This window comes from Chamaea fasciata, unplaced genomic scaffold (assembly GCF_029207755.1).
Source record: "Chamaea fasciata isolate MVZ Bird 193981 ecotype frontalis unplaced genomic scaffold, bChaFas1.0.hap1 SCAF_7, whole genome shotgun sequence".
NCBI classification, from domain to species: Eukaryota; Metazoa; Chordata; class Aves; order Passeriformes; family Sylviidae; genus Chamaea; species Chamaea fasciata.
Window position 1 is genome coordinate 26,230,575 of NW_027094092.1, and position 18,811 is coordinate 26,249,385.

Below are 18,811 nucleotides of genomic sequence, written 5' to 3' on the forward strand. Positions count from 1 at the left end.
CTCCTGTGCCTGATTGGTAGCTGGACAGGGGTTGGATCAGAGTGCTGAGGAAGTAAACTTTAACTGCTGTTTTCTCAGTGGGGCAATAATTCAGACCTCCCTCAATATATTCAGCAGCTCATTTTCATGCAAATTACAGGGAGTGCTTATCTCAGATTCTTACTTATGCATCAGATTTAACTGAAACTTGCTAAGAGGCTTGATGTTTATTAAAGACACACAAGTAGGCTCGTGGTCTCACACACAAACACAGAGATAAAAGACAGTGAGCGCATTAACTTTGTTGCCTTAGAAGTTCATAATGTATCTCAGAAAGGTCCATACGTAATGTGATAAGTGAATGACTAGACAAATACACTGAAAGGAAGCCACTCCAGAATCCAAGCATTCAATTTTGACATCTATCATTCTGCAAGAAACCAGCAAGGGAGAGATGGCAAATGACCTTGAGTTCACAGTTTACTGTCAGAAGACAGAAATGCTGCTGACCTTTAAGGCCACCTATGTAAAAGTATCGCACTGTGGTCAGCCCTGTCCATGACACTTGCTAATTGAAACATATTGTCAAGAGGCAGAGACAAGGAGCCACAGCACCTAGGTTTACAGGCCAGCCATAAATAGCTTGTAGATTGTAGAAGGTGATGGAGGTCATATGCTTAAAAGCTAGAGTCTGCAGTAAGTAGAAGGCAGGCTTGCTCTGAAGAGCAGATCTGTTTTCCTCGCTGTAATACTACAATAGTATATCCTTATCTGGCTTAAATGACTGATTTATTTGCTGAGTGACCAACTGATTTGCAGTCACAGATACTCCCAGATACCCAGGAGAGGCATGCACAGGCTGTTGGCTGGCCAAGGGAGATTTCTGGCTGCACCCCTGGGATGCTGTGCGGGAAGCAAGCCAGGGTTGTCTGGGCAGTTCACTGTTTCTGGCTCTCCTAGCAGAGAATATGAGGGCAGCATCACTGGGAACCAGGTAATGAGCAGACAGCCCTTTGCAGGTCTGTGTCCCACCAGCTCTGGGAAGGGTCACCCTCCTGGAGCTGTAGGAGTTGTGCCCACAGCACAAGCCTGGGAAGTCCTTTCTAACCAACTGTTTGTCAGACATCCATCCAAACAGATGCCTGTCAGTAAACACTGCTGTTCCTGGTAAGAACCAGCACAAACATGCCCAAACAGGTCTTTGTTTCCACAGGGACAGTGAATTATATGGTTTTACGGAGCTCTGGCTACCATAATTTGGTAAGATGCACACCTCAGCAAAAAACATGACAGGAAAGGAGAAAATAACCAGAGCAGCAAACTCTGGTTCTGCTCAGAGAGTAATGAGCATAGGAATTGCAGTATGTACAGAGAAACCTGCAAGAGCCTTAACTGTTGAGCTTTGGTTGTCCCAAATCCGCAGGATAAATTTTTGCAGCCTACACTCAAACCACAGCCACCACCACCATCCTGCTGTTGCCACACACTGAGAATTACCCCAGCTAATGCCACATGTCTTGTCTCCTGCTGCAAATTTACTGAAAGTAAACGTAAGGCCTTCCCAAACACTACTCCCGAAGAACTAGTTCAAGCAGCTTCTGTGGCCAAGATATTTTTTTTAGCTGTTCTGTGTGGTATTGCAGTTTTGAAAAGCCTTTCAGGAAGAGCAGGTGCTCATGTGGAGGAGTTGCAGTTCAGTGGGTGTTTGTTCCCATGCTGCAATGTTTGTCCCTTGCTTTTCACCTCTCTGATAAACCTACAGGGCTTCATGAAATTGTGCCTCACTGGCATTTTGAACGAAGTCAGATTTTTTTTAGATTTGCAGGGAAAGCACTGGCCACAGATGGGCAGACATGTGAGAGCTGAAAGCTATACCAAACAGGACCAGTAGCACCTAACTGAAGAAAGTCTGAGAAGAAAGCCTGAGAACATATATCATGGGTAACTTCTGCAGTGAAAGACAAGAGGGATTGTTCACTGGAGACCCTGTGGTGCAGGAACACATTGAGCTATTCCAAATGCTCTTCTGGAGGAGTTTATCAACTCTTGAGAGAGCCAGGGAACCTGCCTGCTGATTTGTCACTTTAGAAAGTCCTGATCTGGCACCAGCACTAGGAAATGAACAGTACAAGCTGCAAAGCAGAGATTGATTGCCCCTGTAAGTAAGCTTGGTTTACTTAGCTTACCACTGATCTTTGTGGACTCCTAGACCCTGATGTTGATGTCGTCTTTTGGAGGGTGAAGATAGTGAGACTTGCAAATCTTCTTAAGCTTTAACATTTACCACCATGATAAAAGTTCATCAAGTTCTTTTTTGCAAACTTTAAGTGTTGCTTTGTGACTTTTTATTTATTTATGGTCATTACAAAGGAATAGTAAAAAAGTACAGCCCTTTGATGCTTTTACTACTTAGCTCATATCTTTTACACTACCCAATTTACTCTGAAATTTTCATTTACTCATGAAAAGCAGTGATTTAAAAAGGAAAAGAAAAAGTGAAAAGTGATAGAACACTATAGGAATGGTTATGAAATATCTTGGTTACTTTTTATATATCAGAAAATTAACTTTAATTTTGCTGCTACATTCTACTCCAAATCCCCTTACCCCTACCCTTGTAGTTCTTCGCACATATTTATTTCTATTTTTATTTTGCCCTACATATTGATCACATAATGACATCTCTGCCCCAAAAGAAAAACAAATGCACTCTGCATCTTACCTTTACTTGGCTCTGGATCCTGAAGCAAAATGTTTCATTCCACACTGGATCTTTGCAGTTCTTAATGGTTTTGGTCCGGACAGTCTCCGGGGAAGCAGTGGGCAAGGACAGACTTATGTAGCAATCGGTTTGGCTAACTGCATTTGAAAAGATATGTTGTAACCAACTACAAGTATCTTAAAGCTTGGCCTTATAGCACTGAGTGTATACCGCAAATTGCAAATAGGAGTTGTTTCGATAACTTTTACAACAGCTTTTTATTCAAAACCATTCACCACTATTTGTTACCTTCTCCAAGTGGGAGCTCAGGTCATGAATGGAGATTCACAGAAACTACTGCAATAGAGACAATTGGTAAGAATAGAGTACACAGAGCTAGTTTGACTTAACAAACCCATTATTTGTACATCCCCTGTTGATTGCAAATCAAGAGATTTCTGTGATGAAGAAGAAAAATGCTTATGCACTTTAAGGGAACCTTTTTTAAGAGTAAAATACTTTTTTAACCACCATCCCCATCTGGTCTGCTGCCCTCACATATCTGTAATCCAGTCCATGTAATGAGCTGACTGTGTCACCCAACATGTGATCACATCCCTTCACCATGAAAAATGCTATGCAAAAATAGCAATGCACTTCTATCTTACTGTGATTTAAACTCTGAGCCCTGATAGAGAAGAAAACTCTAATTCGTGAGAAAACTGGTAATGTCACAGGAGATTGCATAGTGAGCTACAAGTATGGCATTAAATCTTAATACACAGCAGGTGTTTTGGGTTTGTTTTGTCTCCAGACCTGTCTGGGTTGGCACAGCTACCACAGAATCAAAGAATAACCTGTGTTGGAAAGGATTTTAAAGATCATCTAGTTCCAACCCCCTTGCTGTGGGCAGGGGCACCTCCCACTAGACCAGGTTGCTCTGTGTGCTGGGCACTGCCATGTGGTGTGGATGAATTGTCTCCCGTGGGTTGCCAGAGTTTTCAGGTGAGAGGCAACTGGGTACTTGTACATCTGTGCAACTAACTTTCCCTTTGTCCATCAGTCCCATATATGTGGAATATTTGGTGCTAGTTAGGAATCTGTCTGATGCTGCTAAGGAGATAATTGAATTTTAGCAGGGATCAATGTAGGGCATTCGCTCCTAAGAGCGTAAGAGTTGATGCCTTGTGAACCTGCGGTAGCAAACTGAGATCCTGAAAATAAAGTGAAGAATGGTGGGGCTCAGTCTCTCTACACTGTCATCTACCCTTTCCAGCCCTCCCATTTTGAGCAAATCTGCTGTCCTTGCTAGGGAATTGACATTTCTTTTGTCTGCTGGGCAACTACAGCTGTCTCCAATGTCTCCAGCTCTAAGAACTTGTTGTGTATTCCCAGTATAGCTCAGATTTGGGCATAACAGGCAGTTTGGTACTGTGGGATATATGCTGAGAGACAGCATGACCAATTGGCTAACCTGCTGGAAAAAGTATCATGACATCTTAGTTCCAGCCCCAGCTCTGTCACAGACTGCTAAGTCACTGTGGGCAATTTGTTTTGCTTAAATTTATCTTCCTTCTCAGTCTGCATTTCCCTACCAATAACACGGTAATAACTATCCTTTACACTTTTGCAATCTGCTTGGATTACAAAAGGAAGAGAGTTTGATCAGTAATTTTATATTTCTTTCTCTATCAGTCTCTTGGTTCTCCTTCCACATTTTTTTTAAACTTGTGGGGCAAACCATGCTGCAATGAATGGGTGTTGCTTAAAGCAGTTTGTGCAATCAGGGATATGATTTATCCTTCAAATCTTCTGATACTGTCTGAACATGAAACATCTTCCAGTTTTGCAGCATGCACTTGATTGTTTCCCCCTTACTGCCCATATTATGTAAGAAATTACTTTAACATAGCAATAATGTTTAAAAATATCCTAATATTACATACAGGAATTAGAGACATCTGCATTTTCATTTTTAAAATGCAGAATATATGCAATATACCTGTTGATAACAATTTCTTGGTAATGGAACTATTTCTTTAGCTGTCTCTCACACACTATTTTCAAAACCACTCTCGATGATTTTTAACATTCGAAAAAGATAACACTAACTTTGCATAGTTACTTCCTCAGATGGTGCCAGAGGAGCAGGCTGTTTTTTCAGGCTGTATCTGCAAGTTATGCTCTAATGATGTATGTGTGTTTTAGAGAATCTGTTAATTTATGGTCTGGGATATCTCTTTGTTGTACACACAAGCTATGACTCCTGGTTTAGAAGAAAGGCATTCATTATTTTCAGAGTATCAAAGAAGAGCTAAACTTGTGGCTTACACTCTTATACCTAGAGCTGTTCAGTTCTTCATCCTCACTGAACACAACAGACCTATTCCAACCTGAGAGGTTAGTCTAGTCTTTAACAAGAGCAAATGCAGAGTCCCACAGTCTGATGATCCACATTTAACACTAACTAGGTTAGCACCCAGTGAGGTCTCAGTCTCAACATAGCCTAAGACAAGGATATAGATAGGTACAAAGATATTTGACTCGGAAAACAAGCAATTAAAGGCAGGACACTGCACAAAGAATAACAAATTATACCCCAGAACTTAAGTGTTGTAGGATGCGTCTCACAACTAACATGTAACACAAATTTGATTACATTTTGGACCAGATGCCAAATACACAATATTAAACATAAGTGCAGGTGATGAGATTTAGCACAGAGATCCTTTTGCATACACTTTTAGCCCTGGAGAGGAACATACGGATACTCACTCAGTGTCTCCCCTGTTGCATTCTCTTCCACTCTTTTCCTCCCTCCACCATGAAAGGCTTTAACTCTTACCAGCTATTAAACATACCCAAATTGAACAGGATTGACTTAGGCAGCCTGGCATTTGAGAGACAGCTGAAAGACTTGAGTTTGCTAATTAAACAACAACATAAAGATTGTCAAATAATCAGTTCTGTTATGTCCAAATGATTGATACCAAGAGGACAATGATTTGTGTCTCTGTGTGAACAGAGGCAAATATAGAAGACTGCTCCAGCTCTTAGAGGATTAGCTCTAGCAAGACAGATTTTATAAATCTTTTAGGTAACTCATTTCAGACTGTGTTAGTACCCAGGCATGCCTGAAAGAGTGACAGACAAGCTAAATTTCATCCTGCTCCAAGAGATGACAACCAGCCTAGGTGAACCTATAATGTGACATATGGAAATGCTGCCACAAATAATGTCCATGTTTATGCTGGAAGGCAGAAAACAGGATATTCATATCATGTCAATTATAATCCATGGAAAACAACTAAGCCATTTCCCTGCCAGGGTTGAATCCCGGGGAAAGAAGTGATAGGACAGCTTTATATGGTACACCAACCCAAGAGATCAATTGCCAGATAGCTGGGTGCTGTCTCCAAAACTCCAAACCTCCTTCTTGGACACATATGAAGTAAGACTGTATGTTCCTTGGAAGAGTTGCCACCTTTTCATTCTAAGCAGGTGCAATGTCTGAGGAACAAGGTCTAAATCCATACATAGAGTCTCCAGGTACCATCACAATACAATCACCAAAATGAAACAACACAAAAAGCAACACAATGTAATGAAGAGAACCTATGCAGAGCTCAACTACAAATCAGGCATTTCCATAAGCATACCCTTTTTAGACTTTTTAAAAGCATTGCTACTATTTCACTGTTCCCACCCTCAGATAATCAGCCAGGAAGATCCAAAATGCTGTATATTTTTGGAAAAGAGGTATTATCAAACAGTCAGACTTTCTCTGTTCCACCTTACACCATCTTGGGGTGATAATGTGGTGCAACTGAAGCTCTATCACTAGCCAAGATTTTTAAGAAGGTTCTTTCATTTCTGTTTAAAAATAAACTAGCCAAAACTAAGTCTTGGTCAGACATCAACACTTTTGATGCAGACACAGAGGGTAGCTAGAGCATCTAAAGAAGCTATTTATTGGAAGAAAACGTCATAGAAACAGATTTGGAAACAGGCTGCAAACAGTACAAACAAATGCCTAGGATTTCAAAGAAAACAGGAGTCAGAACAATATCAATACCAGAAAGAGCTGAACCACCTAATCAGCACTCACAAATTTTCTTTCTTCAGGAAGTGTTCACAAGAATGTTGTTCACCCATTAAGGGAATAGGGACAAAATTATTTTAAAAGTTTAGCTAAAACTTTTTGTTTCCTTAAGCATCATTATTTTGACTCAGAAATGCCTCTGACAAGACATTCTTGGTCAAGATTGGTCCTAAACAAGTAAGAAAAGACGAGTCCCTCTGTCAGGAAAATATTCAGAACTATTGTCAATTTAACAGCAGAATACGATGCAAACAATAGCACTAAAATTTGGGAGTGAATCTTACTTTTAATCTTTACTGGCTACTACTGCAGCACTACTTTATTGTCTCCTGCTGAGAGAACAGTCATAGAAAGTGCCTAAGAGAGGAGCCATAGTCCCATGAGGACATTCTCATGTATCTTCTCAGCATTGCAAACTAGCACAGCCATGTCAAATCTAGCCTCTCTGCTTTGCATTGGCCTCCTACACAATAGCAAATCACATCTGGGTTCTCAGTCCTCATCTACAAGGTAATGAGTGTCCTCCCTCATTCGCAAGGTAATGAGTGGCAAAAAGGTTGCCCAAAGCTTCAGAGACCATCACTGATAAAGGACCTCAAGCTCTGAGAATCTTGCCTGTGGGCAAGGCTTTCCCTGGCACTACTCCAGGTGTTCAAAACCTCCACAGTGACCAAGACATACTGCAGGCCTCATTGCATTGTGCTTTTGTGTACCAATCACCTCAGCAGTGCTCATCTACATCCATTGATAAAGACACTAAGAGAGACAGATGCATTAAAAAAAAAACGTGTTTCTGCCCAGAGGGCAAAGAAAGAATGGATCACTAATGATAGATATCAGTCACACTGTGTAATGCAAAACTGGATGAAGTGCAGATACTGCTGGTTTTGATGAAACCAGAACAACCAGGACAAATACAGAGGTGGATAAAATCTATTTGGATTCAATGAACAAAAATGTATTTAGATATATTTTTCATAACTAAATATCAAACATGAGAAGTTGTACCTTTCCTTGTGTCCTGGTTCCAGCCAGAACAGGGGTAATTTTTGCCATAGCCAAGAGAGGGCATGGCCAGGACCCAGAGGTTATTGCCGGAATAGGGGGGAAGGGAGTCTCTTCATTAATACTGTTGCTGTAACTGCTTCCTTTCTTATCTCATTGCTGTTTCCAGTAAATTGTTCTTATCTCAACCCATAGTCTTTAATTTTTTTTTACTCCAATTCTCTCCAGCCCACCCAGTGGGAGAAGCAAGTGGCACTTTGTGGGGACAGTCTTAGTGGGAACACTAAATTGGGAAGTACCACTCCTAAACCAAGACAGCCCAACAAACAAATACCTCAAAAAATCTTGAAGCAATTCCTGTAATGAGTAAACCTTTTTAATCAGTCTTCTGTTCTTTATGAATTATCAATAACTATGATAATTGTACAATTATCAATATCTGTTATTTAATAATTCTTTGAATGTCCAAATAGCAACTAATAGTACGGTCAACACAGTTCTATTGATATTCAATTTGTGGATAATGATTAGTATCAAGCAAAGTATACTTCGGTCCTAAACTCAACACATAATAGTGCAACAGTAGGCAGGGTATAGAGTAAAATGTTGTCCTTATCAAGGTTGATCAAAAATTCCAAGATACAGTAGTTTCAAAGAAGATGTGGGAGACTATAAGCATGGGAAAAGGCAATGTTCAGCTCATTTTCTTAAATGGTGAGAAGGCATTACTCAGCTCAGCCCAAGGAAATGCGTAAACAGAAATCCTATTCAGAAATCAAAGAACATGCTCCTTCATAATTATCTGTTTTCTGAGTGCAAAGTAGAAAGGTACTTCCTGAGCAGAGTCTCCACTGTCTTTTGACTCTGCAAGCCAAATGGCAGAAGAAGAATGAAGATTCTTGAATCAGCACATGGATCTATATCCTCTCAAAGCACCATGTGGTTCTACATTGCTGCCATCATCACCTACTCATTCCAGCCTCTTCTCCACCCAAACCTCTCCCTTTTCATTTCCATTGCCTCCACCCTTTTCAAACCTGTTTTAAAACAGGTTTTGACATTTTAAATGTTATATAATATTTTGAAAGCTGTTTCAATCACTTGTTAACTAGAAGCCCCCACTAAACAAGAGGGTAATGAAGTCTACCAGGAACACATAGTACCATCACAACAGTCCGTAAAATTTATACCTGTACAAGGAAGGACAAGAGCTGCAATGCCACCTGCACTGGTACAGTATTAGAGCATGGTAGCTGATCTCACCTTTCATTTTGAGATGGAGATGGGCCTACCATTTAGCTAAGATCCTTTACTTTCACCAGTCTCTCAGCCAGTAATCAGTTCAACTTCCTAATGCCTCTGTGAGGTTCCTGGTGTCCTTGCTGAAGCCCTGGTTTGGAAATGAGGAACTATGGTTTTGAGAAACTCTTCTTTAAGCCAACACCAAGAATCTAAAGAAAGTCATGGAGGAGCACCACACATGATACCTTTGACCACCAGAACAGCTTTCTGTTCTTGCATGCAGAAGCCAGTATCGCTGCAAGAAGATGCGTGTACACCCACATACAGCCCACTGACACCTAGCAGAACTGATGTAATTATTTCCTCAGCTGTAAGGAGGTGTGCATAGCAAGTAAGGATCTCCTTGATTATAAATAGCATTATCCTTTTTTTGTGGCAGCTTATGCTGCTATCAAGGCACAGAGGAGGCTTTTTACCTCCACACTACTTACCATTAATTCAATACAGTAAAATTGTATATAATACAATATATACTACACTCCATCATGGCCACCAAAGACTTGAAAAAGGGGAAAAAAGGGAATTAATCTTCTAGATTAGAGAATACAAAACAGGTAACCTGAGGGAAATTAAGTTTATGTGTGTGAAGGAGAGCACAAGCAGATTTGGTTCACATGAGAGGATAAAACCAAAAACAAGACTGAATAGAAAGGAACAGAGGTTGTTAAGAAATGCAGCTATGAAACTGATTCGCATAACATTCACTGAGATTATACATTCATTTGTTACTCCTGGTATTAACTGTGGTTATGACTTTATTGTAAACATCAGTCAAGACCAGGCCTCCATTTCAACAGGTACCTCAGAAGTTATGCAATTAGTTCTTGATCTTGATCTAATCAGCTTAGAAGTACAGTAAAAAAGCCCCGCTCCGGGATATGACATCACAGGGAGGATCTTCTTGTGATTACTGGCTGCTTTTATACCTGTTTCAGTTTCTTAACCAGTTAGGAAATCCCTGTTTACAGGATTTGTTGCAACTTGGCAGTTATCCACATAACTTCTCTGTCCTTGTGCAGATTCTTCTTGGCAAGCATTTGTCTTGGGCTCTTTTAGGCTTTTTGGCTTTTGCTCCATTAATGCAAGAGTAGCCTGTCTGAGGAGGTAATGACATCAGGAACCTAAATGAGGTGCCTGAAAAGACACTAACACTCTTTTTAGAAATCTCAGGATTACTCTTAAACCATTGCAAACATCAGTGACCATGGGAAGAAATTTCACCTTACAGTGAATGTGCCATTAGCACTGGCCAGCACATGCAGCTGCCTGTTGGCACTGCCCATTTTGCCTGACTGCCCTGTTTGCACAAAGGCTGCTGCTACCCTCTCACACCAGTGCAACAGTCAGAGGTAAAGTAAAAGGAAATATACACAGCATGTTGTGAGCATATCTTCAATCAGTCCTTTCCATACACACTAGTTTCCTTTGGAGAACATGGCATTGAAAGGGGTTTCGTTATTTTGGTGGTGATACACAGGGTTTAGGTGATATAAGGAAAAATACTGGTACTACTACCTTCTGACTTTTAAAATCCATAGACAGTGTGACAGTGTAGCATTGTGAGCTTGCTATGAAACTACATAGCAACATGCTCAGATTTAATGAGGCTCAGATTTAGTACTACACTAAAGAGAAGCCTAAAAAAAAGCCTAAAGCTTTATCTAATGAGAATTCTGATTGAGATTATCTTTTCTTATTAAAGAAAACTGACAAATAAAAGTAGCTGTAGACTATTCCAGGAAAAACTTTTTGTAGCCTTGGACTTTTCTAAATACCAATTAGGACATGTCACCAATTCTAGATCTTTTTTGTATTCTGAATGGACTATTTCTGTTAAATACACGTATGTAGAAAATGTTCTTTTTATTTTTTGCTTGTAGCCCATGAAGCAAAGAGGTTTCTCTTCCATAGATGTCAATTTGCAATGTAGAAGATATTTCATCTCCTGAAAGATCAGAGAACCCAGCCACCGAGAAAAGGGCCACGCAAAACCAGATTTGCCAGCTGTGCCAGCCCATGGCCTGCTGTGACTGCAGTGGCTGCCTCTGGGATCAGTGAGTGCAGGGTGTGCTCCAGTGGGACTGTGCACAACAAGGCAGGTACAGGAAGCCACACTGAAAACAAGATCTGCTCTGGGGAATCTGCACAACACCCATCCAGCTCTTGTTATAAGCAGCACATGGGGTGAAATGCAGTGGTACTTAGCTGGCAGACAAGTCTCTCCAGAAAGCAACTGTCATGGTTAAATATTAGAAATCCAGAGCCTGGCACAAAGTTGGCTTCTATGAAATAATTGTGGGACCTGAACATAAGAACTATGCCCTCTTCCAAGGATCTTGTCCGGTGGACAAACTTGGAAAATAGGAACATGGAGAGCACAGGCATCTCAGTTTGTGACTTTTGCTCCTGATGCTGTGAGTGACTCCCCATTTGGCTGGTGCCACAGGTAAGCCCTGTTGGACTTGCCTTGCAAAGAAATCAGATCCTCCAGGCAGATTTTACAGAAACTGAATGTATATTACTGAATGTATTTATGAAGGTTTGTGACAACCACAAAACTGTCTCAGTTTTAAAGCCAGAGATAGAGGCAATCATATAATGACTAGCATTCTGCAATTCTTGAGATAAATACAAGGGGGCAGTTGTCTTGGTGTAAGAGCTGACACATCTAATATGCAAAAAAACACCTTTTCACATCAGCCTGAAAAGGACCAGCTTTTCTCATGCAGGCATTTCTGCTGCCCATGCAAGGCAAAGAGAAAAAAGAAATGTCTGTAACTATTTAGGTAGCAATATAACCATACAGACCTCCCCAAAGAAAAACATCCCGAAACTGGGAATGGTGTTTTCCTGTGACAATGAAAAAGAGTTATCTGGGCTCCTGTCCAGTGCAAAGTGAGATGACAAGTATCAAAATAAGATCCCTTAATGGCCTCCAAAAGCAAATAATTTGGGGTATGACAATTAAATGCAAATACTACTGTTGACTCAGAAGTCAGATCTCTCACCAACAGACCTCAAGAACCACAGACCTCTTGGGAGAGTGGGGCAGGGAAAAGCATGGTTCCGTGTTTGTTGTACTCCAAAATATTTATTATAAGCCAGTTCTGGGGAGATTCTCTCAGTCTAAATGAGACATTGGACTGGTCTGGTATCATTATTCTTTTAAATTTTCACTAGGAAAATTTAGCCATACTCAAGCATGCCTACAAGTTGCAACAGCTATGTCTTCATGATATGTACTACTTAGATTATAGTTTCCTGGTGACCTTCATAATTAGGGAGCAATTCCTTCTGGTTCATGAGTAACCCTTATTCCTAACAGGCTTAAACACATATTAGTAGCCTAATTCTTGTTATTACACTTACTCTATGTACAAACGCAACCTTTTGTCTAATACACAGGGGAAAGGCCAACAGCATGATTATAGGTGATTGCCACAGCTAACCCATAATAAAAAAATAAATCCTATGTTAACACGTGCAAGTCCTACATTATATGTCCATGTGCAAGGCATAGACACTGTGGTTAGCAGTCCCACTGCACAAAGAGGGGCCATTAGGTGTGCAGTGCCACAGCTGAAGGAAAGCAAAGCCTACTTGTGCTTGACAGGCCATCTTCCAAAACCAGATTCTGACTCTAACAGAGCACCAATGGCTCTTTGCAACTGGAAGTATTTCTGTGCCATCTTTCAACTCTCTGTCCTCATCTCTGTCTCTCTTAACAACTTTAAATTGTGTTTAAATTTATGTTTAAATTTAGATTATGTTTAAATTTAAACTTTAAACTAAATAGTTATTGAAACAAACAAATGTGAGCCACATAAAGAATTGTACTACACTCTCATACTGGTTTTCTCATTCAATATAATGCTTTTTAACATAGCCCCATTTCTTGTGCTGTGCATCACACCAGTTGGCATGGCCCCCCCCAAAAAAATTCATTTGCACTAAGAGACTGTATATGCACAGGGGAAATAAAAACTCACTGACTCTTTGCTGTGACACTGGTAACTTGGTCCTGATTCCCACACGGAAAATAAAATGGGGTGCTCTCTTGCACACAATAAAGAAAGGCAACTGGAATGGGGAATGGATGAAGCAGCTCCTCTAAGACCCTGTCACCTCACACTGCTTCTTCTGCCACTTTCTAGCAAAGATCTTCTTCCACATCTGGCTTTCCAAGCAAATCTCCAGTGTTATAGCTTCAAACCTGAAGTCAGGTAACCAATCAGCTGCTTAAAATGAAGATACAGTATAAAGACTAATAAAAGATAAACAGCTAAGATAAATAGCTACAGATTTCTGGAAGTTCTATTGTCCTTAAGAATGTAAAGATCATCATTTCTAACTACTATAAAATGCTGAGAAAGAGAGAAACATCCATGATTCTAAGGCCAGAGGCACACATTTGGTTATCAGCTCTGCAGGTGGTTGTATTGATGCTATTGCCTGTCAGAACAACTTAGAAATTCTGCCTTGGGCTGGTTACATGCCAGAAAACAGCTCAGCTGAGATAGAAATTTCAGAGAGGGAACTGAAACATCCTTTCACTTTTCTCTGAAGATGTGCTGTTTTCAAGAGAAGGCAATATCCCTGTGTTAGACACAATGGCAGAAAAGCAAGAATTTAATAGGAATATTGCCTCCATGGAGGCAAATATACTTGCTGTGTTCACTTGGTCTTATTTGATATACAAAGGTTCCTATTCACTTCCTTTCCATTTTGCCTCTTTCTGTTCTTTCTTTCTCAGTTAGATATTTGAGCAATTGAGCTTTCTTTTTCCTATCTGAGTAACTGCTGAGATTTTTCTTTCTACACTTCCACTTCCACTTCCACCCATTCCAAGTCCTCAGAAACATTTTAATGGCACCTGTTTATCCTGAAAAGTCTACTTCAAATACATTTCAGTGAAATTTTGACAGAAAAATAAGTTGTTTGACAAGAAGATATATAATGGTCCTTCTATCTTTTTCCTTAAAGCAAAAAGAAATTCAAAAACTGCAACTGAGAATTAACACCTGAATTTGTTCATCAAAACTGGCTTTGAACCTTGTTTGCATTTAAGGTACTTTACAGTACACCACAGTAGACATTTGCTATTTCCACTAATACCAGTAACATGCAATAAAACAAAAAGTATTGTTTATATTCAAAGCATAGTCCAAATTCAAATGTGGATCAATATTTGAATCCATGATGTCACTTCAGACACAGATCCCAGTTACAGTGCCAGTGCAAGCACATGTACTCTGTTTTCAGAACTGGACTACTAAAAAGTGCAAAGACTGTGATACTCACACAGATCTGCCTTTCTCAGATTTTTCATTCTTATGATTTTCACAAAGAATGAAGAGCAGGGGCATTCATCACTCTGCAGAAAAATGACAAAGTTTATTACTGCATTAATGTTAGATTGTTTATGCTTCATAAAACATCTCTCTCACAAATTCCTGTTGCAATTTTTTTTTTTCAAAGCCAAGCAGCAAAATTGGAAGATGAACTGCTTGCATTACTTTGGAAGTTAAAATAACATCTACATAGAGTTTCCATTAAAAATGGAAAAAACTTGAAGGAATGTCCACTGTGTGTATCTGTCATTGACAGAAGAAATAATTTTTTTTGTGGCCCTGTTTGGTAAGGGAGGCACCATCAGCATAATGCAGCACAACATGAAAAAAAGCAGATGCAAGGAAACAGCTTTAGAAGAGACATTAACAAAACTTCCCCACTCAAACCAGACGCTGGATATTTGCAGAAGGATCATTAGCTGAAATGTCAAGTGCAGGAAAGGCAAATAACAGACCTGACTCAAAACAGTTATTAATTCTTGCAGGTTTTAGTACCTGAAACTTTAGCTATTGCTTCACTGAAAGCATTGCCTAGTACCTCTCCCATTCTCTGTTAGCAAAATAACTCCACCAAATTGCTTAAGATAGTTATGTCACTCCTCTTCTTTTTCTAGTTAGGAATTGATCCAGGTGAGAAGTTACAAATTCTCCTATCACTATTGAATTATGATAAGCTGACCTTGGTCTGTTTTTTATGTCTAACTCCAAAAGAGAAGGGCATGTTTTGATGTCATCTGTCTGGGCTTAGGTTCTGGGTGGAAAAAGTCTCCTGTCACTCCCCTATCTCTAAGAAGCCTCTACTTTTGCTCTTGATGTTTTTTCAGTGGTTAAGGGCAAGGGGAAGAGCAGAGAGGACAGTCTCTTTCCTTGCTTTCTGTGCATACTTTCTACACAAAGACCATTGCCAGATTCTGTTCAAAAGGATGAATTTGTTGATCCTTAATGTTTCTTTGACCAGATTGGTTAGACATTCACGTGTGTTATTTCTTAAACCATGGAGATGCCCCATTTGAGATCTGCAAGCATCAAAGGACATTTATCTTAACACATATCCATGTATATGGAGAGAAACTCTATAATCTCCATTATACAACCAGAGAAGTAGGGCACAGAATAATCAAAAAATTTGTTCATAGCAAACTGAAGGTTAATTTCAGAGCTGAGAAAACACAGAGTAAGTTCATTCTCTGGAACCCAACAGACAGTTTTAGGGCTTTCCCTCCCACTTATGTTCCATGAAACAAACAAACAAACAAAACCCAAAACAATTTTAAAAAACCAATCAAACAACCAAAACCAAAAAGACCCCCCACAACTTCTGAGACAGATCAGGATTTTTTTGTGCCTCAGCCATGCACAGATATAAAACTAAGACCATGACTATTGATCACTGTTTTTAGGCAGTGACCTTTCTGTGTGCATCACTACCAGGTGGCCACTAGCACAGCTACCTGAGCACCGTATATGTTTATAGTCACAGCTGGCAGATGCTGCACTTGGAAAGAACACAGGTAACGTAATGCTTGAGTCAAACCACAGATTCATCCCAAAATCACAGAATGATCCTCTGAGGCACTTCAGAATGGCAACTAATACCAGCAAAGGTATAAGTCATCCTTACATAAATAAGCAAATACATACATAAAATTAGAAATAAAAACTCACAAGTCCTCGTCTCCCAACCAGAATCCCAGCCATAAACACACCCCAGGCCATCTTCAGCTCCTAGAGCTTTCACATCCTTACCTCACGAGCACTCCAGTATGAGCCCATTCTGCTCCTACCTGCATACAAGTCAGAGATGGATTGTCACTCTACTGTTAGAGGCAACAGCTGTGATTCACAAACTACCTCTGCAAAATTTAAGGATGCAGGCGCCGAGGAGCAAGTGTTTATCCAAGCCCCACCTTCCTCATTGCATGAAAGGGAAAGTATGAAGAGAAAAGGGCAGGGAGTTTGCTGGGTTAATTTGATAGCTAAATACCAGAGGTGTGTGTTTGGGGAAGGTTGTACACACCAAGGCGCCAAGAGTTATCAGCAATTCAAGATAAGGGGGTGATAACACATAGCATTTATGCATGGCTATCTGTGTTCTAGCAGCCTCAGCACTGAACAAGCCAGAGAAGATAATAGTAGCTACATGTAGGCACACAATACCCCAATCAGCAAACAAAAGTATTGTAAATGAAATAGCTTTAGAAGGCCTTTTCTTCAACCATATTGTATTTCTTTTCCTTTTCTTGGAGATAGAGGGGCTGAACTTGCTTACTGGTAGATGTTTCCCCAATTTAATTAGTATATTTGTTAGTGGGATATAAATTTTCCTGCTTTCAGAAGCCTTCTACAAACACAAAGCTTCTGAGTAAACCAAGACAAAAACCCCTCAAATTCTGCAAATTAAGGTACACATTGATTCATCTTAAATGTTAACATCCTGATATTTTAGACATAATGCAGTGTCATCCAATTATGATGTAAAAATGACACCAAAGTCTTCAAATTTCTCGCAGAAAATTGTGCAGCAGTAGATTAATAGCCATTGTTTGCGCCAAACTACTAACATGCCCAGACATCTGATATGAAACCACCTCTTCAGAACTGCAGGATGTGATACTATACACCCCGAGCAGTCACAAGCTGTCTTCCCCTTCCACCCTCAAACATCAGGAAAATACACAATAAAGAGAGTAATTTCTGGCCTTACAACTTTTCTCTGAATGAAAATTACTTAAGTAAGCAACCATTTTAGGATTAGGAATCTACCCTCAACAACCTTTCAATTAAAGAGATGCAAAAGCTTCAAAAGAAGTGTGGCCAACAGTTTGAAGGAGAGGATTCTTTCCTTCTGCTCTGCTCTTGTGAGACCCCACCTGCAATGCTGTGTCCAGCTTTGGAGCCCCCAGCACTGGAAAGATATGGACCTGTTGAAGTGAGTCCAGAGGAGGGACACAAAGATGATGGAAGGGCAGGAGCACCTGTTAATACCCACACTATGGAAAAATACGTTTTCCCCTTAGGTAAACCCCTCACCTCCCCTCCACCCCTCCCAAAAAAAATTCACAAAAACACACACGCACAACCCTCCCCACCAAAAATGCCGCAACTAAAAAAAAAAAATCCAAACCCTTAGCAGAAAACAACCAAGCAACACTGAGAAACTGTAGTGGTTTGATCTTGGTTGGGTAGCAGGTGCCCACCAAAGTCACTTTATCATACACACCCTACCCTTTTCAGCTGGACAAGGGAGGGAAAACTTAATGAAAGGCAAGTGGATTGATATAAAGGCAGGGAGAGATCACTCACCAATTATCATCACGAGATCACTCACTAATTATCATCATGGCAAAACAGATTCAACTTGGGGAAATCAGCCTAATTTATTACAAATAAAATCAGAGTAGGATAATGAGAAATAAAACTTAAATCATAAGACACCCTTTCCCCACTGCTTCCTTCTTCTTGGGTTTAATTTTACTCCTGATTTTCAGTATCTCCTCCACCCCAGCAGCTTCACTTTTTCCAACGGGGGGTCTCTCCCACAGAAAGCAGTCCTCCATGAACTTCTCCAACCTGAGTCCTTCCCAGAGGCAACAGTTCATCACAAACTGCTCCAGCGTGAGTCCTTTCCATTGGGGTGTAGTCCTGCACAAACACACCCCTCCAGCGTGGGTCCCTGCCGGCAAACCTGCTCCAGTGTGGACTCTTTTTTCCATGGGCCCACAGGTCCTGCCAGTACCTGCTCCTTCACAGGCTTCCCACAGTGGCACATCATCCTTCAGGCATCCACCTGCTCCATGTGGGGTTCTCCAGGGACTGCAGGTGAATATCTGCTCCACCATGGGCCAACAAGGGTTGAGAGGGACAGCCTGCCTCACCATGGTCATCTATCAGCTGGCAAATAGTTATTTAACAATTGTTTAGCACAGGCATCAGGGAAATCTCAGCTACAAAGTCTAGGATATCTCTTTCTTCACTGACCTTCGTCTCTGCAGGCCTGTTTCTCACATGTTCTCACTCCTCTCTCCTACTGCAATTGATGTTGCACGGGGGGGGTTTCCTGTATTAAAAGACATTATCCTGGATGCAGTCCAACTGCCACTGATGGGCTTGGCCTTGGCTAGATTTGGGCGAGTCTTGGAGCCATCTGGCATTGACTCTGTGGGAGATGGAGGCAGCTTCTGGCAGCTGCTCACAGAGGCCTTGTGGACCTCTGCTACCAAAACCTGGCCACGCAGACCCAACACGGGAGTGTTCAGCTGAGGTAGGAAATGACTGGACCACCCTGTGGTGGTGTAACACCAGCCAGAAATGAATCTGCAAATAAGCCACCCCGTCTCGCCCCTCCAATCTGGCAAGGGAGGGACAAAAGAA

The 18,811-nt window shown here is 40.7% G+C and overlaps 1 protein-coding gene across 2 annotated transcripts in view; it reads right to left on the minus strand.

The window, feature by feature from the left end:
* The window catches only part of LOC136292417 (cytosolic phospholipase A2 epsilon-like), a 39,701-nt gene extending 23,432 nt beyond the window's left edge, over positions 1-16,269 (minus strand). For both annotated transcript variants that reach the window (XR_010721899.1, XM_066188101.1), the window contains exons 1-3: positions 16,187-16,269; positions 14,391-14,463; positions 2,702-2,838 (exon numbers count right to left, since the gene is read on the minus strand). Coding sequence is in view for 1 of the 2 variants with exons in the window: in XM_066188101.1 (XP_066044198.1) it covers positions 2,702-2,838; positions 14,391-14,463; positions 16,187-16,213 (237 nt within the window). In the remaining variant the exon portion in view is untranslated. The remainder of the gene's footprint in view (positions 1-2,701; positions 2,839-14,390; positions 14,464-16,186) is intronic.
* Between the last annotated feature and the right edge of the window lie 2,542 nt (positions 16,270-18,811).